Genomic DNA, 23,219 nt, shown 5'->3' with positions numbered 1-23,219 from the left:
CTTAGTACACAATCCCTAACCTCAGCTGAGGTTTTGTCTGTACGTGCTGAGGGCAAGTTTTGCTGTACTTACTCCTCAAATGGCAGCAGTGAAATCTTTTTTCTGGGTAACTGCTGCCTCTGACTCTGGCAAAAGGCTGCACTTCCAGCAGGAGAAACACATTAGAAAACCACTGTTTGATATCAGAGCCTCCACCATCTCTGTATCGTCCTTCATATTTTTTGCAGCTTCATACAGCTTTAGAAAATTTTAGTTTTAAAATAATGAGTTTATTTAACTATGATATTTCTCTCTTCTTGATTGCTGAGAGGATCTGTAGTACAAATCCAGGTTTTCTTCCATCTCAGATTGGTACAGTGCAAAGCCAAGAACACATATGTTGCTAGCTGGAAAATAAAGTGCCCTTGATTCCTAACTTTATTTTGGACAGTTCACTCCAAGTTATTAAAAGCCAAATTCAGTAGTGAGAAAATATATATAGCTTCAGCTGTTTTGTGTGGGTTTAAAGTACTATTTGCTTTATGAGTAAGAGATTCAATAATGCATATATTTACATAAAAATAGTTTTGACATTTAAGTTAACTTCTTGCCAAGCTGGTGCAAAAATGGAAATGTAAAAAGCATAAGCAGAGAAATAAGCCCCTATGCTGTAAGTCTGCTATTTACAGGTAATTTTTTTTCCTTGGCAATAATACCTGAACGGTATGGTTTATAGCACTAGACCCAGCCACTCCAAGTCAATTTAGTGTTTACGGAATGTGCCAGACTGACAGTTTGAGATTTAAATGCTCCATGCCAGCCAGTAGTTGGGCTGGGGTAGGGACTAGGAGAGTTTCCAGAACCCGGGCCACTGATGGACCCCAGTCGTGTTCTGCAGACATGACAAAATCCATGATGGCACAAGTCCAGTACACAGCAGTGCGAACACCCAATTATTCCTCAAGCCCCAGGAGACTTCTGAAGAGGGTGGCACCAACCACGCTGCGCAAGAGCATGGAATGACACACCTACCATGAGTCAAAGCGCCAGAATGGCTATAAAATGCCCAAAACTTTAAAACTGATGCTATTCAAAAGTGCCCTACTCTGCTAGCTCTGGGGATGACCATGCAGCAGTCCCTAGATAATGGATTTGATGGACAGAAGAGGTTGGAAACTTTTCTACTCTAGTAACCAAGAGTCTTTTTTTTCCCCCCAGAGCAATTAGTCAGCTCAGGGATGTCAAAACATATAACTGGGCCATGAGACAAATTACAGTGTAAGTGCTGCTACTTTGCCAATGACCTAGCAGGCTTGACCCTGAGATGTCTAATGTTTGAAGTCTCATGTTCCTTGTTCAGTATTGCAGTACTTCTAAAGACATTTTAATTAAGATGAAGTGACAGGTAAAGCTATCTGCATGGATCCTTACATATATAAACAAATAACAACAAAGCCCAGATGACCAAAACGGTGATATTTTATATTTCTCTCTTTTATATGAATCGCCAAAGGGGTGATTCATATAGAAGAGAGAAATATAGAATAAGTACATATACATTCATCAAGCCTTTGGTTGCTAATTCACTCTTTTGCAAAAGTTCATGACAACTGGCTCATCAATACTTAATATTCTGACTGTTCCAGCTGAATGGTCTGACAGTCAACAGTCATCTTTATATTCTAAGCATCATAAATAGATGAACAGAAACAATTATTCAGAGCTGAGGATAGTCTTGATCCTTACTGCAGTCTCATGTGTTACATATTTTTTTCTGCTGTGATCTCACTAGCAATGCATCACTGTTTTTAACCACTCTGAGCACTGATTCTACGTTCAGCAGCTGTGTTTGTTTACAGGGCTAGAAATTAGCACAGGACAAATGGACTTCATCCAACTGAAATTTTATTTTGGCATTTTCCACTACACTTCACAATATATTGGTCCTCATAGACCAATTATGTATTTGCCACTGATGCTGGCCAAGGTGAGTTCATAAGCAAAGATGGTGCTCACTACACAGGGATGCTTTTATTGCTCCAAATGTGGGCTCCCTAATTACTAAGCACAGCCCAGTCACTCGTGGCCAGGAAAGTCCACTACTGTATTGTCCATAGTTTTTTCACTAGGAGCATAAAGAATGTCATCATAATCTATCCTGCACTTTGCACTCTACCAGCTCAGTAAGAGCAATGAAATGCAGAAATATTTTATATTTAAAGGGACCTACCTGTGCCCTTCACACTTATAATCGAGCTCCCAAAGCCAACTCCAAAAGACTGTAAACCAAATTCAGACAAGTCAGTCCTAACATCATTTTCCATTTGACATTCACGTGCTTTTTCATGGACATGTATTTCAAAATGAACAAAAGAGCAGCCCCTATGCCCTTTTCATCTCCTTGATCATTACCTTAGCAAAGAGCTGGGGGGTACTTCAGTTTTCCCCATCCTGCTCTAGAATAAACTGTTCAAGAGGAGTTATTGAAATCACTGGAACATGGTGGCAAACACACCTGCCAAGTTCTCACACACCTGAAGTGTAATTTTAAATGTTCATCTTAGTTACTCAGAATATGTTTGTAGGCAATTCCTATTTATGTTAGAACTCACACAAGAGACAAACAAAGTGCATTAAACTGCAGTTTAGGGACTTCATGCTGCTAAAATACTCTGGTTCTATCTTAAAAAATTTATTTTATAGAAATTACCAAAGAGTCCCACAGGCACCAAACAATTTCTTCAGGCAAATGTCCACAGCTAGTCTGTCAATTAAACCAATAAGTCTTGATCAAGCCCCTGTCTGGAGAGAATAAATTTTAAAGTACTATGCAATCTCTTGAAATTTTTTGGGGGGGGGGGACTAAAAAAGCCCAGGAATATTTGCAGGGCATTTGGTTTCTGAGGAATTGCCTCTCACTATTTTTAACTTTGTTTCATGCAACAAACTGTGATAATTTAAAATAATAGCAATGATGATGTTCTGACATCACAAGATGCATGAAGAACCCTGTCAAAGTAATATATTGCACTGTGCCGTGTAATTATGCTATGTTGGAGCAGAGTGTTGGAAAACTTAGTATAATCATTAGCCGAGCGCTGAATGTTTTGATTGTCAGACAGGTTGTATATGATGCAAATATATGACTCAGAAATGATTTCACATAAACATTTTGGTAACAGTAATCTGACTCATAGCCTCCAACATAGAAAATAACAAGCTGCACAAAACATCTGTGCGCTCTGAGCAACCCCAGCTTGCAGCAACCTTCACAAGTCTCCTGGCACAGAGAGACCAGAGGTCCTATCCCTGAGGACCTGAAGCTGAGAGGTGTTGACACCTATCTTCCCAAAAAGAGTCAAAGAAGAGGCAAAAAGTGCTGTCATTCCCACCAGGGATCCCTGGCAGAGAGCTATGATAGTTTATGCCATCTGATAGCCTGCCCAGTGGGCATTGCTTACTTTCAGCCCACAATTAACATGGCTAAGATGGGAGGAAAGGTTTGTTGTTATTCCACCCCGAAGCTTCACCATGTCAAGCACGACACAATGCACAGTTCTTCTTCTATTTATTTTTTCATTCATTAGGAGATGGACAGCTTCTTTCATGGCCCCCTTCTGAAGACAAATGTGCAGTCTTGAGTGACAAGGAGGATTTACCGTCTGTTATTTTAGAGAAGGCTTGCCATGTTTATTCTGGAAAGTGCCATGAATTAATGAACTATCTCTTCAAGCCTCAGTGCATCGGAGCTGCCAGCTCTCTGACTGCCAGAAGCAACAGACTGTTTTGCGACCCCATAAAACTGCTTTTACTGAGACTAGAGATAGCAACAGTATCAGGCAGACCCAATCCCAATAGCTTCTGAAACATAAAGGAATCATTATGCCAACTTCAGCTGTTATGCTGCATTTTTATGGGGAGCTTCTCAACAAAACTCTCAGTTAGTTCAAAAGAACATTGACTATTAGCTTCCCTGCAGTGTGGGCATTACCAAAAGTCAACCAAACCTTTATTAGGCTTGCCAATAGTTTAAAATGAAACGTGTGCTAGCCTGTGACCTCTTTCATCTCTCCTGTGTTCAGCTGTTGACAAGCATGTCTGAAGAGCCATGTCCCTAACAGAGCATGGCTGCAGAAAGCACAGACTGTGCAACACTGATGAGCAGGGTTCACAAGCAGGAAGAACTAAAGCCAAAGCCAAGTGAGAACCTGTAGTTTCCAGCTGATCCATGCTGCCACCTGAAAAAAGCCAGGTTTGACCAGATAAGACCCTCTTGTTTCACTGGTTCCACGAGGCACTGGAGGACTTGCCAGGTCAGTAAAACAGGTGAGACCGCAAGACCAGAAGCAAGAATTTCAGGGATTTTATCACAGCCCTGGTCCAGTCATAACCTGAGCCTCAGCTTAGTTATTTGGAAAATCAGTATAAGAGTGATTTACATGTGTCAGAGCACACTGTGAGAGTTCAATGCTTATGAAGTGTTTTGAGGTTCTGAATAAGAGACAGAGTAGTATCTTGATGTTGTCTAGCAAGTAATGAGCATTACATATCCTGCAGAATGGAACATTTTTGGACAGGACAGCTGCTACAATCATTAAAGTGTAAAACCTATTACATGCAAGGGACAAGACACAGACATCTCAAAGAGAAAATCTATTGTAATACATTAAACAAATGTATTTTCTCTCCAGCTACCTTCCATAGGATAATAAGTTGGAACTTCCTTAAATATGAGAACTCTTTCTTTTCTAGTCTCCCGTCATTTCATTCCCTTCCACTCTCTGCCTTTTTTCTTTGTGGGTTTAAAATCAAATTAAAAAAAAAAAAAATTGAAAGAGCAAGCCAAGAGATTCACAATCACCACAGCCTGCAGAACATACAGTGAATCTTGGCAGGACACGCATGTTTATCCTTTTCATATGTTGTTTAAATTATTTTTATAAACAAGTCATTATCTTGCATAGCCACTGCTTGGTCGCTTTCATGTGAAAGATGTTTGATGTTACAATAATTAAGCAAAAAGGTCTGCACGCTTGAAATGCTGTCTCAGGATGATGGTTTGTGGGCAAGAGAGGCTGCTGCTTTTCTAAAATGAAGGGTTTCTTTGCCAACCTTCATCATTTAAGTTGAGCACCTGGATTCTGTATTTGTGAATCAAATCTTTGTGTAGATATTAAAACATGAATTTCAAAACAGGCTTAAATTTTAGAACTATCCTCCTACTTTTTTGCATCAAAATTGTGCACACATGTCACAGCTTGCAGAGAAGCCTCTCCCTGCTTGCACATGAATATTCTGAAGAACCAAGCCTGGCATGATTATGAAGACTCAGGTACATTAAACGTTTGTAAGGCCTCTTCCTGCACCACACCATCAGTGTGGCCAAAAGTAGTGAAGAAACGTGACTGGTAAGCCCATGGTAAGTGACGTAGGTAATGCATTCTTTTTTTCCTGCAGAGCATCTGGTGATTAAAGACTGCTACCTCTACCTCTGTTTGTCTGAATTTGGACAGAGGGAGCTTGTGCATCTGTGCCATGAGGAATTAAAGCTCTGACCACCTCTTTAATCCCTGATACAGAACCTTCATCCAGATACTTTAAAGCAGGTTGAAAAATACAGAAGCTAGGCTGCAGCAAGAGTTCATGTTCAAACAACTTAGTATTATTACAGAGTCTACAAAGGCAGAGGCAGACAAGTCTTTTGCATCTTGTACGTGTTAGTTACAGTTAAACCTTATTTTTCAAATTAATTGGATATTTTTACTCCTTGTAAAAAGATTGGAATTGACTGCTAAGAGCCTTATTCTTCTGGATTTCTCTCTCAAGTGGTCTGGAAAACCCAGGAGAGACAAGGATGCAAGGAGGCACATCTGTTTCACACTATAGCTGCCGACCCTTTCCTCCCTCCAACACCTCTTGGCTTACGTGTGCAACTATCAGACCCTACTCATGAGCTCTAATCTGTTCTCATTTTTTAAGTGCTCTTTGTTGCTTGGTGTGGAGCCTAACACTTGTGCTTCAATAGACATTATGTCACCCTTCAGCCCTTGTACAAACAGAGTGTCTAATACCTTGACCATACACACCACACAAACGCAATGCGGTGAGCGACAAGATAAGAAAGCTGCAGCAGTAAACTTCAGCATCAACATCTCTGTGCATGCTTTAAACATGGCATATTTTACAGCCTGCACTTGATAAAAGAAACTGTAGATCTCCGTTTGACAAGATTTTGGGTTGAACAAATATATATTCGTTAGAAGAGTGTTTCAAATAGCCAATTCATACATTTCTCACACTGCAAACAACCATTAACATACATGGAATAACACATCTTTGGAACACTATTTGAAAACACTCTCTCATTTACTATCAGGAAATTTGACTCTTCAGAACAAGTGTTAACACTGTCTTGTTTAATTTGTAAAGCTATTCAAGCCATGAAGTACATCTGCACATTCAGTATATTTCCAATACTGTGTTTCTGTTTTCATTTTCAAACTGTTTTTATTTACACACTAATATTTGACCTATGAATGTTCCAAGTTTATATGGAGCCAGCTGTTCTAAATTCTGGTTACACTGAGCATTAGTGCAAAACATCAGGTGATATCATTGGATATTTTTAAGGGGAAAGTTCACAGGAAAGCAGTTATGTATTCTTGTGATTAACACCACATTGGATCAAAACAGTCATGTCTAGCTCTCTGAAAAATACAGCTACTGTTTTAGTTAGCAGAACACTTCGGCTCTGTCTACATTATCCTTTTTTGCCAAAAATTCCCACTGTTGCTACCACTGATTCAATTCTGTCATTGTGCTATGATGAACACTGCTACGTAAAATAAAAAGAGCTGAAAGCAGGGCTGTCAAAATCTTTGTGCCCTTAACAACAAAACAAAACAAAAAAATCTCATTACATCACCAAAAAAACCCAACCAACCCAAAACGCAAACAAACAAAAAAATCCATTCCAAACTCTACCCAACACTAAAAGACTGTTTCTTAAGTAACTAAAAGTTCAGGAAATGCCAGCCCCAATCCACAGCAGTTTTTAGGAATCAAAGCCCATTACGAGGTATTAAACACCCCTGCAATCCCAGGGAGACTCAGCTTCTTTAATTAAGCTTTTTTCTCCTGCAACAGCCCTGCAGCAGCTGCAGCCACATGCCCTTCCCAAAGCCACTGTGTAGGAGCCTGCTCTGGGTGCAAAGCACCGGGACACTCGATGTGCTGCAAGGGCTGCAGCTCTGCAGAAGGCACCACTCCTCATCCTCTGCCAGCCACGACTGAAAGAAAGGTAGAAAGAAACAGCTCACTGAGTGTTCCTCAGGCATGTCCCCTCACCCTCAGCATATCATAGCTACAGAATCCCAGTCCTGAGTGCCATCCCAATTCCCACTTAGAATTCCAGGCAGTTTGGACTGGAATGGATCTTCAAAAGTCATCCAGATCAATCCCTGCCATGGGCAGGAACATTGTTCAGTAAAACAGATTGCCCAAGGCCCCATCCAACCTGATTTTAACAGCTCCAAGGATGGGGCATCCACAGCTCCTCTGGGGAACCTGTTTCAGTGTCTTGCTACTGCTGTTTGAAAAAACTTCTGCCTTCTATCCAATCTAAACCTACTCTTTCTGAGTTTAAAACTGCTGCTCCATTGAACAGGGAATCTAGGACCCAAAACCAGGCTCCAAGAATCAGGTTTCAGCAGACAGTTTTCCAGTCCTTAACCTCCATCTCCCAGGCTCTGAGGTCTGATACTTGCTGTAACAAATGGGAATCTCTCACCCATGAGCCATTTTTCCATTTGGGCAATAGCGCTTACTCTTTGCTTCACACTGCTATAGAAATGGTCAAGTGGAAATGTTAAATAATGAGGAGGTGGGCTGTGCTTTACAGCATAGCTGTGCATTTGCTGGGATACAGCAAAAGCACACAATGAGGCTGTTTACATCCCAAGTAAATCATACCTTCCTCTAACCCCCTATAAGTTAGCAATGAGGCAAGATGACCTAAAAAGAATCGTGACTCCACGGCATGGAAAGTCTAAACACCACCTTCCTTCCTCCTAAATCACAAACAGTGCTTAGAAGTTTATATTTAAAACTACAAGAGACAATGTAACCACTGCAATGCACCGGGCTAGACCCAGCAAGGATCCACAGCTCCTTGGCAGAGGTACAAGCCTGCAGCAAGCAGTCCCAGCAGGAGCTCAGCACAAGACATCCATGACAGCTGCCCAAGTGATTTTTCTGCTAAAGCCATGTTGAGCTGGAAAAAAATTGCCAGAAGAAAACCTTTTTATAAGAAATGGTTTAGCTTCATTTTTTTCTGAGGGAAAGAACTAGAAAGTCCTGCTTTTATTTTCACAAAAAAATAATAATAAAAAACTCCAGCCCCACACCTGGGTTTCTAATTCAAAATGAGACTCTTCATTTATTTACAGATAAAAAATTTGGCTTGAAGTAATCAAGACTGATTTGGCAATACTAGCTTTTTAAATTACAATAAATTGCTGTTGTTATTGTTGCTGGAAGAAAATTTCGTGTGAAATGTTGAAGTCTAAGACTGTAAATTCTGAAGCTCTGAAAAGCTTTCACAAGACAGAATAATCCTACTAATGTCATACTGTCTGTTTCCAGTAGCTTAGTCCAGATGACAGTCAGATTTGGATAAATTGCTTACATTCACATGACCCTCCACTTATTTCAACAGTACAGGTTTTGAAGAGCAGCATTTCCAGGAGTCACACATTTTCTAGGGCTCCTAGCCAAAGACAGAAGGATGACAGTTCCTCAAATTTCAATTCTAAAGGTGCTGAGAACTTCTAAAAGACCCTTTCTTTAACCATGCTGTCAGGCAGCTTCCCACTAGCAGGCAGCTACTTCAAGGAGATTACATAAATGAGGATCTCAAGCTGCATCAGTTGAATAGCAAATATAAGGCAGCTCTTCGCCACTTGGGAATCTGTCTTGGCATCAAAACCCACTATACAAGGCTTGGCAGAAGTCAGTAAAATCATTCCCATCATCATGTTCATGATTTCTAATATTGGCCTACTCTGGACACACATGGAGGACGCTGCTCACATAGCGAGCAAGTGAGGCGGTACACAGCCAGCTGGCAGCACAGCCAGACCTGCAGCATCACACACTCCAGTTACTCCCTCTGAGTAGATGTCTTGACCTTTACAACACGTGGTCAAGAGTATAAACAGATGGGATGACAGTATGAATGATACGGTCCCATCAATACAATCACGCAACATCCCTGATACATCTTGGTTGCCCAATTTTCTATCTCCCAACTGCAAGCATGGTACTGGGAAAAAGGCAGGTGGGCTGATCAAATCCTTCAGATGAAAAAATTCACCTGCTTTAGAAACACATGTAAGGATGCTGGAGCACTGCTTCCCTCCTGTGAAAAGCTGTGCAGAACAAACGCATATTGCTTGCATCTAAGGTGCTGTGGATTTGTGCAAGATCATTCCTAGATGGAAATCTGGTAGGTCACCACTGCCAAAAAGACGAAAAGCCTGTTTGTAAGATATCACATCCATAAGGTGTTACTTTATAGGCAAGGAGAGAGAATATTTGTAAAACAAGTATTATATCTACCTCCAAGCAACTTCCTTGCACTGAAAGGGAGCACCCTTGCCCCAGCTGACACTTGAAGTCTTGCAGGGAAGACGGGGATTGCCTGGAGTTTGGAGATTCAAAAATAGAAAAGGCTTTTCACCACAACCCCAATTTAAATAGTGTTGAAGCCTCAGGGCTGACTGCAGGACTGCCTGGCAAAAGGTGAGCTTCCCCTCAACCTTTTGCATTAAGCCCTCCCGAGCGGCCTGTGGCTCTTATGATAAAAAGGAAAACCCTCTCTCCAAAAGTAGACACAAAGTGAATCAGTGCTGTTAGTCTGCTACAAAAAGCCACAATGCTGAATAACCAGGTACCACACCCCAAAGCACACTTTTTATGATCCTTATCTCCGGTGGGTTTGATGGATTCAAGACTTCTGCACATTTATCAAACAACCCCGGATTTGGGTCATGGCAAACTCAGACTGCCGCTGAATTCCTTGGGTTTGATTGTAGAAAGTGCATGGTTGTTTTTCCTCTTAGTGTGGATGCCAGGATAGGAAGTCACGGGTGAAGACCACATTCTGACACAGAATTGCTTCACAGCACCTTTCATGATGCACAAATAATTCTGGATGCTGTTAAAGTAGCAAAGTCTTTGAGAGTCTTGTTTTCTGCTGCTTTTCTTACTCTGAAGACACCAGCTGGTGAAACAGAGGACAGGGTGCGGATCCCCTTCACATCAGCACTGATGTGCCTGAGAACACTGGGGTCAAGCTGTCAATCCAGAATCACTGCCTCAAGAGGTATCTCCATACCAGCCTCGGGCTGCTCTGCCAAGAGGAGATAACCTTATCTCGTGCCATGAGGAAGGTACACTTTCCAGATAGGAAACATTAACAAATATTATTTTCCCAACAGTATTGTGTCAAGACACACCACATATTTATATCAAGGCTCTTCCTACAAGAAGAGCTGAAAGATGCCTGCTGGCCCACAGTGCACCCCCCCACACCAGCCCCACAACCCTGCTGTACAGCCATTTCCACAGCACAGAAGTTTGGTACCCTGCTTTGTCAGTGAATCCATGCAGATGTTTCCATCTGCGCTAACTATCCAGATTTCCTACGTGTGAAATGAAAAGAAACAGGCACTTGTCGGACACTTCATCCTAATGAAAACACCCGAAATAGACACTTCTAGGATCCTCTTCCCAAAAAAGGGGCCAGATTTACCAAGGACAGGCTATGTTTTCTGTCAAATTATGTTTTGGTATTGAACCTGATAGATTAAATTTATTATCTAAATTATCTAAACTGGTTTATATCTCATGTGATTGCTTGTAATCGGAACAAAAAATTATTTCTCCTCCCTGATACTGCTCTCCAGGTGCTTCATAAAACTAAGTGCTAAGCATCTCCTGGAAACCCTGGACATGCTAAGCTCCCCTATAATCAGCCCCTCTGGGAATCATTGCCCACACCATGATATAGACATCACCAGGTAAGCAAGATAAATCCCAGACTCCCCATTTCAAAAACTGACACTTCTTGTCCTCCCTGTAAAACAGCAACTCCCTGTGTGTGAAGAACCTCCACACCTGTGACCTTCTTGTTTCACGTAAAAAAAAAAAAACCCAAAACAAAATAGAAACCATCTCCAAGAGCACCATCACCTTTGAGACTGGGACAAGCCTACACTGCCTGAATAATCTGAGACCTCACTAAAGTCCCTCAGCTTTGCAAGACCTTTGCAAAGAGGACTCAGACCCTTAGCACATATGGAAACATAGCCTTCCCCAGAGAGAAAACACATCTGCTGTGTCCCCAGACTGAAGGATGTAGGTTGGTCAGGAAGGGCTGGAGCCCTGCATGTTTAAAATCAGCAGTGACTACAAGCTAGTGACTCGCTTTGGGCTAAAGGGCTGGAAAAATTAAATGTACTTTTATAAGAACATCAACACCTGCAAACTTTCATGACAGAGTAGGACTCCTCTGCACAGCTGACCTAGATGATGGCTTTCCAGCACAACAAGATGCATCAAACTTTTGTCTGGTTCTGAGCTGCAGCAGAAGCAACATCAGCACCTGCAGGCGGATCGGCCACGCTGACTTGACACCCACACAGCCACATTCACCTACATATCCAGGTGATACCATACACTCCTTACCTGAGAGAACAGCAAGTGTCCCTCAGATCTCTTTAGTAGTTGCCCCTTCAATAATGGAATGGGAAGTCTTTAAGGTTGAACATAAAGTTCTTCAGAAGTCAGTTTTAACCTAACTGAATTAACTGTATATATGGCCACATGCAGAAAGCCCCAGCTAAAATAATTCTGGCAGTGTCTACTTATAAGCAGACTCCAGCTGTGAGTTTTCAGGGTTGTTTGACATGTACTTCGTTGGATTAGTCAGTGTGCTTGAAATCAAGAATTCTTCCCTTTCTGCTGTGATCGCACTGTCTTTTGCTGCATTTCTGACTTCATCTAATAAGCTACTTTGACAGATCACAAGCTGGCTTTCTCCCATCAAACCTTTGGTTTCTATACTGGAATACAACCTTAGGCCTCCTCTAGTTTTCTGACCTGAATTACTGTTAAATGGAAAAGTGAATGTCAATACACAGGTGAAAGACCCCAAAAAACCTCTGGTTTGTCAGAGAAGCCACAGAAAACAGCCAAACAGCTGTTCAGTCCCAGCCCATCGATTTGTCAACACTCTGGTAACAAACAATCACATTAAATGACATTATGGTTTATGGCTTGGGATTTGGAAGTTGATGAGAAATTTCTACAGTTGATTCATGCTTCCTGAGACGCCTAACTAGCCTTTCAATTGCACTATTTTACTACATTACATTAATAATTTTCCTCTTTGTTACGTAAGTGTCTAGATCCAAATTATCGGAACTGATTTGGATTGTATGAGTGGAAGGGGTTATTTTCAAAAGAAACACATACTTTCAGATTATACCATCTAATAATACTCTCCTGGTGCCTTACAAACAGCTAAACCTTCTTAAACACCACATGCTCACACTTATCCCTAAAGTCAGCTCTTTAGGAAACTGCCTAGTCTCTTGCAGGCACCTTGTTTCACATCCCTCAAGTAACATGCGACATGGGGGTTGCTTACAGACAGCTACAGTCAGCACCACATTTCTTAAACTCACAGCTCCAAGTATAAGTCCTGAAAGTCCCCAAGGCAAAGAACAGAGACAGCAGCAGCACCTCTGTATACTCAAAGTACAGAGAGGTTTGGGGAGGCTGGGAGGGAAGAAAACCAGGTGCCCTTTGGATTTAACACCTATACAATATTTCCTAGATCTTGGCTTCTGAGCTGAGACCACAGACCATGCTAGTTCCATTGATGGACAGTTTCAGGATGTCTCAATCAAATATATCCGAGCTCTGAACTGGCAGCACCACCTAAACATCCCCGAGCTGACTTGAAACAAGGCAGATGAGACCCTGACTGGTCCACACCTGCAGTACAAATAGACAACAGGGCTCCATGCTCCTGGAAGGTCTGAGCACCTAAGGCAGCTCAGCTGTATGCCCACTAGTCGTGGTCGCCTCGGTTTCAATGTGGACAAATCCTTCAGCAACTATTTGCAACTCTTCTGACCAACTATGTGATTTCCATCAGGTACAAAAAATAATCAGCTCTTGTTTCTGGATGCCACAGCATAGCACAAAACTATTGAACACCTGTACCAGTACTGTGAGCTCTGAGAAATTTCCTGCTGCAGTGACATATTCCTTCTCCAAAAGAGTAAACACACAACAAATTTGGTTTGGTTTGTTTGTGGGTTTTGTTTTTAAACAAGATAAGCTGTTGTCATTCTGGCACACAGCTCTGGTAGCACAAGTAAAAAGGCAAAGTCTTCAGCTGATCAGCTAAGACACTTGAGCTTCACATGAATTCCCTAAAAAAAAAGGAACTGTTATTTGCCAACTGAAATATTTTCATTTGCCACATTAGGCTGAATCTAATTACACTGTTTCCTTACAATTGCATAGTACTAAGAGCTCCTTTAAGTAAAAAAACTTAACGACTTTCTCACTGCAATGCCCGCCTCAGAGCCCTTCACATTGCTGACAGGATGATTTGTTTAAAGAGCAGGTTGACATCTGAAAAAACTTAATTCAAGATTTCCACATGATACAGATTTTTATCAAGTTCCCATGCTCAATCACCAGGATAATCTACACAGAGTAGTACACATATTCACCACCATACTAGCTCTGATCCCTTAAAATAAAACAAACAAAAAATATTTTAAAAGAAGATGAGGACACCGTGAAGTAGCATGGCTGTACTTTGTTCAAGCCCAAAAGGCATCTCTGCTGCTGGACCTCGCACAGAGTGAGTGCAACCTGTACTCCGGCATGACCCCAGCTCTGCTGCCCAAGAAGCAGGGCGAGCACTTAATTCTGAACTACAGGCTCTGACCACTACCATCAGAACAAGGACTGAAAAAATAATTATTCTTTTTTTTCTTCCTTACTCTCACTCCGTCCCCCCAAGGTTTTGCATGCTGGGGTATATTCTTTTTTTACTGTTTGCGAGAGGTTTTGCCCTTCCCCGAAGTGAGCTGCCCTCCTGGCCGAAACCCATGCAGTCCAAGGTGGGTCCCGGCGGGCAAAGCCTCGACCACATCGCGCCCCACCGGGAGCGGCCGCCCGTCCCCACTGCCCGGGCCAGGGGCGTCCGCGGGACGGGCGAGCGGCTGGGTGAGCTGCCCGCAGCCCAGGATTCGCTGCCTCCTTCCCTCACTCACCCAGGTTGACGAAGCTCATGACCATGTCGGCGTCGTTGAGGAAGGCGCTGTCCTGCGGGCTGGGCAGCGGCGGGGCAGGGGTCTGCGGGCGGCCCCCGCGCTCCGCGCCCGCGCTGCCCTCCGCGCCCTCGGCCAGGGAGTGGTAGAGGTCCAGCATGAAGCGCGGTGCCGCCCTCAGCCGTCCCGGCGGCGGGGCCGGCGGCTCCCGCGGCAGCGGCCGGGGGCGGTGGGGCAGCCCCAGCACCGAGAGGATCTCCCGCTGCATCTCCCGCTTCTCGTGCGACTTCAGCCGCCGGTAGAGGAAGCCCGAGGCGGCGGCGGGCGGCGGCAGCTCCCCGGCCTCGGCGGGCAGCGCGGGCTCGGCGGGGCGGCAGGCGCCGCTCAGCAGCGCCCAGCAGCAGCACAGCCAGGCCAGCCGGCGCGGCATGGCGCTCGGCCGGGCGCAGGCGGGCGACATCCCCGCTCCGCGCTGTCCCCGCGGGCTGCCCGCCGCCCTCCAGCCCTGCCCCCCCGCGGCGGGTTCGGCCCGGGCCGGCGGGGGGCGGCCAGGCCGGGGGGGCTCAGCGCTCGCCCCCGCCGCCGCCGCGCATGGCCGCCCGCGGGGCACCGCGCAGCGGAGCACCCCGCGCCCGCCGCCGCTCAGGTGCGGCGGGGCCGCCCCCGGCCCGCTCCGGCCGCTCAGTTCGCCATGCCCCTGCCCGGGGGATCCGCGCCGGGCCGCGGGGGCTGCGTACGGGGGGAGAAGGAGCAGGGTGAAGAGCAGCAAACTTTTCTCGCTGCCAGGGAGCGAGCGAGCGAGCGAGCGGCTCCAGCGGCTGCAGCCCCGGTTCCCGCGGGCTGGCCGGAGCGCGGCTGCTGACTGCGAAAGCAAATCAGCAGCGCGCCCGCCTCTCGGCGGGGCGGGCGGGCGCTCCTCCGGGGCGGGGAGCGGGCGCAGGTAGCGCGGCCCCGCGGCGGCGGACAGCGGGGCGGGGGCGGCGGAGGAGCAGGTTGGGAAGCGCCGGTCCCGTCGGATGTCGCGGGCTCGCTGCCCTGGAGCGGCGCTCCGCCGAACTGCGGCTCCGGCTGCCTCTGGATTCTGCCGTCTTGTTTCTTGTTGAAGGAAGGGTTTCGGCCACCCTTCCTGCCTCCAGAGGGTGTTGGCTATTTGTCCTGAAAATAGGTGGAGTTTTCTAAATCTGAATAAGCGTTGCGGTTCATTTTACCAAGTTACGACATACTACACAGCGCTTTTTTTTTTTTTCCTTTTCTTTTTGTTCTGGAGTATTTTGCTAAACTGAACATGGAACTGTGGTACATGGCTGGGAGTACCCAGGTACCCCAAGCCAGCTCTGATTGATGGAGTACCGGTCTGCATCTTATAGAGCAGGCTATACTGCCAGAAAAGAACATACCCCTTCCTACAGTAATGCTGCAGCTCTGATTTCATCCCTTTCATCAAAGAGTGAAAAAAAAAAAACAAACCAAACACCATCCAACACTCCAATAACAGCAGTTTCGTTGAGCGAGAGGCAGCTCTTCCATACCGTGATCTCTGACTTCATGGATCTTCCTCGGACTGGATGAGTAAAAACTGTCTAGTCCCACTGAAATCAGTGCAATTGCTCTAGGTTTGAACTGGGATAATTTCACAGGAATTGGCCCGAGAATAATATCTGGACCATTTGAAGTCACTGGCAAAATTTCCATTAACTTTATTACAATCAGAATCTGGCAATAAGCTCATATTCAGCTTTCCAGCTGAATATTCCCAGCTGAATATTCTCAGCTGAGAATATTCAGGACAGAATACAGTATTTTCAGAAGTGGAGGCTGTGCTGAGCCTTCATGTCTCTGAAAGCAAGGTTACAGATGTGTGTTTTAACTGCACCAGTGAAGGAACGCTGTAATGCTGGATATTTTAAAACTTGTTTTGATAGGAAAAAGAGCATCTATTAGGAGATTTGAGCATAGCAGTCATGGGGATGGGAGGGAAGAGTACAAGTTTCTTTTGCAACTGTTTTTGGTTGGGGTTTTTTGTTTGTTTGTTTGTTTGTTTTTCCAGATTGTAAAGACACTCAAAATTTGAAAATAAGGTTTCGTGTGATAGCACAGACCCAACATGCTCTTTTTGCTTTAGTGGATCCCACTACCTTCATGAAAGAGGTCTGTGTTTCCCAGGAAGGACTAAAGAAGGCAATGTCCAGGGAAAGTTTTGTACTGCTGGTTCATTTATTCACTTTTCTCAACATAGAGCAATGGGGCTGCTTTTATTAGATGAGGAGACTAGGGCTCACTCCCAGAGAGGTGGTGAGCAACACACCTTTCCTTCTGTAAGGCAGTGTGGGATACTTCTGGGAAAATCCAGCTTCCCAGGAGTAGAGCCCAGTGCACAAGCACTGGGCTCACCCTTGGTGAGCTGTGAGGGATGCAGGACATTTTGTTATCCCTTAGGAAAGGTGTCTGGAGGTTGGGAGGAAGTGCAGAAGCCCTTAAGGTGAGTGAGGGACGTTTCCTAGGCAGGTACTTATCCCACACATGCTGGGAAAAGACAGCAGCCACTTCCCACAGACATTCACTTCCCGGTTTCTGAGCTTGTTTGGGTGTAGCTCCTGTTGCTGTGTCCAGAAGAGCTTTGTAGCCTCGGCTTCCTGTTTTGACAATGAGAGAGGGCAGTGTCCCATTACACGATTATTGCAGAAGAATGAACCTTTCCATCCAAAGTGTCCCCTGCTTCTCTTGAAAATAGGAAGAGATGGTGCACATTTAGCAACAGACAGTGTCAAACTCTGGAGTAGTTCTTGGGTAGCAGTCCCGGAGCTCTTGGGTTTCTGCTGCTCTGATTCTCACACATGTATCAACTTTACATTTTTAATCTGAAATAGTGGTTATTGCAATAAACAGTAGCTGTTACAACAGTTGGAAGCATTCGGGCATCTGAGGTTAAAGAAGTCTGAGGACAGGAACACACAGCAAACCTTCCAGTAGTTCCCTCTTAAGTTACTTTATTCTAGAGGTAAATTTCCTCGTGTAGGAGGGAAGCTAATACCCTCCTTGAGAAGTCATTGCACCTTATTAAGTTTAAGTGTTCCACTTTTTTCCCAGAAGTGCTTTCCATAGTTGTACGCTATTTATGCCTGGGAATGCCTCTTGCTTGTGGATTTGAATGCTTTACTGTGGGATTTAGTTAATGCTATCAGATCTACGAAAGTTACAGCACCACTCAGCAACTCGATGAGGCTGAAAAGGACTAGGTCTTCTTCCACAGGTCAAATATAGTGACTCTCAGATATTCCTGCCATTTGAAAGGGCAAGTTTCCCGAAAGGATTTTAGGACTTTGGATGAGAGCTGCATACCTAATTCTCTGGAGGAGTGCCCAGCCTCTATTCTACAACTGCTGCAGGCTGAGACACACACGTTTTAAGAGTTAACCATATATTTTAGAGCTGCCGGCAGGATTTTGGATTTTTTGCAGCCAATAAGCCTTCGCAGCATATCTGCGGTCCAAAACTCTATCGTAACACGTAATTTCACTCGAGTTTTCGCGTCAGATCTTCAAAAATGCTGCGAATCCAGGTTTTTGGGTATCGTGCGAGTCACCAGCTTTCCCTGCTCGTTACGGACATCTGGTGGCAAAGTGGAGAAACTCGGGTCTGTTCCTCGAAGTTTCCATCATTGGCAAGTTAGCAATAAGACATTTATTTTTCTTTGTCTCTCAGACAAACAAATAAAAACCAAAATCAAACCAAAATAAAAGAAACCAACAAAAGAAACCAACTACCCCTAACCAAAATAAGCAACACTCCCTCTATATAATGCAAAAAGGTCTCCTCCCTCCCCTGGATAAATCCTTATGTAATTTTCTGTCCTTAAGCCAAACTTCAGTCTATACTCAATCCCACACCTGCTCAGTGCTTCATGAAGAAAGTCTTTTATACATGACCATGAACAGAGCCTATACCTCACAGAATAACCATCCCAAGGTGTGGCATGGTGCCAGGAAGGATTAACTATAGCAGTTAATTTCTTCTGATAGTGACAGTGTTTAGATTATATGCAATTAAAAGCTGTGCTACCTGTTTCTAGTCAAAGAGTATTTACTGGATTTTCAGTATCTACTTTTATCAAATCATTCCTTGCTCTTATTTAAGCAAATTAAGTTTCCTCATTGTTTTATGCAAAAGTTGCGAGGAGCAAGCAGTTCAAGGCACACAAAGCACTGAAAGGATAAAGAGGTAGTTCACTTTGGCTGGAAGCCTTCAGAATGAAAAGAGCCAAACAACAAAACAAACAAAAACCCCCGAACAAACAAACAAATAAAAAATAGAGTTTTCATCACAATGCCTTAAAATACACTACCTCTTCTGTATTCATAAGGACAACTATGCAAAATCTTCATAAATCATCCCAGGTACTGGGATTACACAACCCTAGCAGAATGATACACATTAAATTAATTATTTTTCAGGATTAATAAAATACTGTTGAATAGAGTGGAGAACTTACTATTCTAGTGATCCCTTCTCCATCTCCTGAGCATAGAAAAGATACAACTTTGCATTCACACCTTCCCTCTAGATGAACCACTGGCTGTCAAAGTGCCTGTGACAAACGCAGGCTCCCATGCTTATGGGGTCGGCAAGGACACTGCAGTAAGGGCAGCTTTGGTAACCACACTCATTTTGCCAAAAAGTAAGTATTTTTTTTAAAGCAATGTGGAAGAGATGTCAGTAATGACATTTGCTTTCTAAAAAAATCGCCAAACCCTATGTTGTACAATAATGACATAGCAGGAATAAACTATTTGCAGTGCTGCACTTGGAGAGGTTGAAAACGCAAACATGCCTCCTAATTTTAGTGTATCGGTTTCCAAAGTCTGCTTGTGCAATGAGAAAGGGTGGTTGAGTATAATCTTAGTTCAAAGACTGAAGCAGGCTAAAAACAGCATTTGCTATGAAAGCCCAAATTTTTCTTTTTGCTTGCTGAACGAACTTTATCCACTGCAAGTAGAGGCAGTTGAAAAATAGTAACATCATCTTATTTGCACATAGCAAACCACTACTCTCTTTACTCAGAAATCTGATCTAAAAATATGTGATGGTAATTTCCCAGATCAGAACGCTTTAAAAAATGGTTATTAATATCAATTCACTAATATGACTGGACTTCTATCCCTGCAAAAGCAAACAGTTAAAAATGAAAAAAGTCCCAGTATGAGATTCACAAACAATTCCAACTCTGTTCCAATACTGGCCACCATCTTCAACCTTCCAAGGATGTACTTATGTATGAACAATTATACCTTAAATTTTATTTGAAGTATCAAGGGAATCTGACCTGAAATTGCAGCAATTAAGAAAATATTAATATATTACATAATTGATATTATTTTTTGGGTATTTTCATGGGTTTTTTTTTTTTTAAATTTTTTTCTTAGTGGTATCTTAGAGAAACAACTGAATTTCTCCTGAACAATGAAAACTAGAGAGATGCCTGGCTGCAAGAATGTGAATGCTGCAAAAAGAAATTACAAGAGGAGGAGAGGCTCTCACTCCATCCTCGTCCTCTCCTGGTGTCAGCTGGTGAGCCATCAGCCAGTGTCCCTCCATGAGTGTTGTCTGGCATATAGACTAGAAAAAAAGAACACCAGTGGCGGTAGCTCACAACACAAGGATGAACAGTAAGACTCTGGTTTTAGCAAGTGGCACTTTGCATTAGCCATTACTAGAATTAGTGCATAATCTCTACCTTAAGATGGTAAGGAAAGGATTCAGCTGTATTTCCCACGTCATGGTGCTTGGGTACTTGCTGCTCATCCCTCTGGCTATCCCTGTCAACAGAAGAGGAGGATTGGGCAGTGTACTTTGCTGGAAGAATTCCCTTCCACTTCTGCCTCGTCCTGCTTCCAGCTTTGAGCACACACATCCCTCTGTGGCTGGTGTGCTGCAGAGAGGCACCTACAATTGCTTCCTAGGGCTGAACACCTGAGCCTACTCACCTGCAGAAGTGCACATTTCTATACAGGCAACAGAAAAAGTGTGTATTGGAGATGCAAGGGCCTGGCCATCACCTTCTGCCTTGGGTCAAAAAGGAAAAAAAAAAAAAAGAAACAAACAAAAAAACAAAACAAAAAACCAAGACCAATTGCAATGGTTAAGGAAAGAACAGCTGTTAAAATTGCTCACAAACACTGCTGGAAAATATTCTGGAGAGAAAAAAAAAGGGTTCTGAAATCTTATTTAAAGTAACTCAGATGAGGTCTGCTCTTACCAGTGTGCAAAATATGTCTTTTCAACAACACTTTTCAATAAAATTGGGATAGACCCAAGTAGCATGGGGCCACAGTGGGGACTGACAGATTATTAAAGTTTGAAAATACAAATGCCATTCCCAGTAGTATCCTATTGTAAAGTCCACTGTACTCAGACTGCTTTCCCTTATCAATTTGCACACAGAGGCAAAGTTTTCAAAGACAAAGGGTCCTTCAAAAATAAATGTCAGAGGTCATTCCCATCTGCTTTATGCTCAGTTGCTGTTTTGTACCAGAAAGCCAAGTGGCCTCATGCCCATCCCATCCTGGAGTCAGTGGACATCTCCTTCCTGGAGCAGCTGCAGGAAGCCTGACAGGCAGCTTGGTGTCTTTTCCCATCTTCAGCCATCTCCAAGGCTTCTCCACTGCCACCATTACCCCTTCCTGCAGCAGAGCTGCCACCAAAGGGTTTTCTGCCTTGTGGTCTCCTCAAGCTCTGGGTAATAAAACACATTTCCTACAGTTCTTTGTCACTTACTAGCATTCAATAGACACCGCTAGCTTTCATTCACTTTTGCTTTAAAAGGCACCTCATACAGTGCCAAATCAAACATGGTATTTTAGGAAAATGCAGGGTCCCAGAAGACAGTGCACAGGGCAGCAAGTCTACAAAGGCATTTTTAGACATCGAGAACTGTACCAGCTTAAAAAAACTTTTAAACCCTTATTGTCTTAAAGCTAAGCCTTTTCTTTCACTCTCTTAACCCCCAAAGAGAATATTTTTCATTACCTGTACTTACTATGACAGCTAATAGCTTTACACATTAGTTCCTTAAGGGAACTGATTCAGCTAAGAAGAAAGAGGACATGAATTGTTCCCAAACAGCATTTAATGTTTAAATGTAAGAGGTGTGCACTGCAATAATCATTTTGTTAACAAGTCAGGAGAAGAGCTGAAGTAAGTGGCAGCCATATAGCAATTTTAGCTTAAAAGATGCAGCTGCCATTGTGCACTAAACAAGTTTCCATGCCAGCTCAAGATGAGGTAACACAGAAAAAGAACCATCTTTTTTCTTTCTACAGGAAATGTTTAGAGGCTGATAAAAGAGATCTTATACATGTGCCTTCTGGAGTTAGGCAGAAACCACAGAGAAAGAAATGTGGTTTCTTTAGAGACTATTAGAAACAAGCCTTGTAAAAGAAAAAAAAATTCTGTGTCCTTAGTGTTCTCTAAATTAATAAATTTCCTCCTTGGTGAGGCAGAAGTGATAAGCAGCTAGTAATTGCATTACTTTTGAGAGGCTTCAAGTTTCCAGAGCAACAGCATGCCAGTAATGCAGGGCTTGTCTTTGTTGTACTGTTGGCCCAAAGAAGGGCTCAAATTTTCTGTCTCAGCCAGCTTGTACACAAGCTCTGAAGCCTCTATCCCTCCTGCAGGATGTCAGCAGCCCAGACCTTGCTGAGTCCCCCAGGGGATGCAGGCTGAGAAGCCATGGCTGCTTCTCAGGGTGGGAAAACCAGTTGGAACATGGCCACCCAGTGTCATTGAGCAGCGTGGATGCTCCCTGGAGCCAGCACATCCATCCAGGTCAACATGACTGTGGGCACAGGCTCACAGTCACAGCACTGAAAAGCAGGTAAAACTTTCACTTGCCAGACCCAGCCCCTGCAAGCCATTCGGAAAGGACTTGGGCAGCTGATCTGCTCCGGGTCCACATAGGTCTTTGTTCCTATGTAAAAGGATGACTCACATGGGGTGGAAAGAGTAGCCCCTAATGTATTGTTTCTGTTTTCATATTTGACAAGTACAGTACTATAATAAATAATGTAAAACAATGAATAAATAATGTCAATGAGAAGATATGATTAGCTTAAAACTGAGTACCTCCAGTGCGTAGGATGCCAGAGGTCAGACACCAGAAGCTGCAGAGTTTTCTAGATGGAGGAAGCACTGTGACCACCCCGTATCTCACTGAGCAGGGGTGGTGGGACAGCCTCTGAAAGCACACCAATGCCTGCAGGACTCTCACTCTGTTTTGAAATTAAATGTCATTAGGACTGTTCTCTGGGACTGACCTCCCACCAGACAGGGGAGGCTCATGACCATGGCACTTGTCCTTACCCCCCAGGACTTCCTCTCATCACTCCCAGCATCCGCCCACCTCGGGAGCCACTTGAGATGGCACTGCCTGGCCCAGGCTGATATAACACCCAAGACCACTGTGCTCAACCACAGGGATAATCTGTTCCAGGACCCAGAAACATAAACAGTCACTGCTTAATGTATGGGAACAGATGTAGTGTGAGTTGCCTGTGATGCAGGCTAGATCATTCCTGAGCATCCTTCATGGCAGCCTTGGGAACGGCATTCCACTTGGCCCTAGGCAAGAAGCTGTGTTTTGTGCTGATGTGAGTTAAAAACACTATTCATTTCAAAATGTTACCTGAGGTTTGGGGCAGTTATTTGCAAACTGCAGAACAGAGCTCCCAGTAGAAATACAGCATTTGGCTTGGGAAGGAAATATTTCTAAGCTAACTTCTGGCTTAGAGTAATTCTATTCTCTTAAGACGTCTTTATTTCACTCGGCTTTGAAGAGATAGAGGAGTCAGATAATTAATTATAAGAGACAGTTAAAAAAAAAATAACCAG

At 43.8% G+C, this 23,219-nt stretch overlaps 1 protein-coding gene across 1 annotated transcript in view; it reads right to left on the bottom strand.

Annotated features, from left to right (window-relative positions):
- The window catches only part of BMP6 (bone morphogenetic protein 6), an 89,444-nt gene extending 74,023 nt beyond the window's left edge, over positions 1-15,421 (bottom strand). The window contains exon 1 of the mRNA XM_030265472.4: positions 14,340-15,421. Within this exon, the coding sequence (XP_030121332.2) occupies positions 14,340-14,796 (457 nt within the window). The 5' untranslated portion in view covers positions 14,797-15,421. The remainder of the gene's footprint in view (positions 1-14,339) is intronic.
- Positions 15,422-23,219: the final 7,798 nt, after the last annotated feature.

This window comes from Taeniopygia guttata, chromosome 2 (genome assembly GCF_048771995.1).
Source record: "Taeniopygia guttata chromosome 2, bTaeGut7.mat, whole genome shotgun sequence".
Classification (NCBI taxonomy): domain Eukaryota; kingdom Metazoa; phylum Chordata; class Aves; order Passeriformes; family Estrildidae; genus Taeniopygia; species Taeniopygia guttata.
Note: the sequence above shows the minus strand (reverse complement) of the source record. Positions and strands in the feature narration are given on the sequence as shown.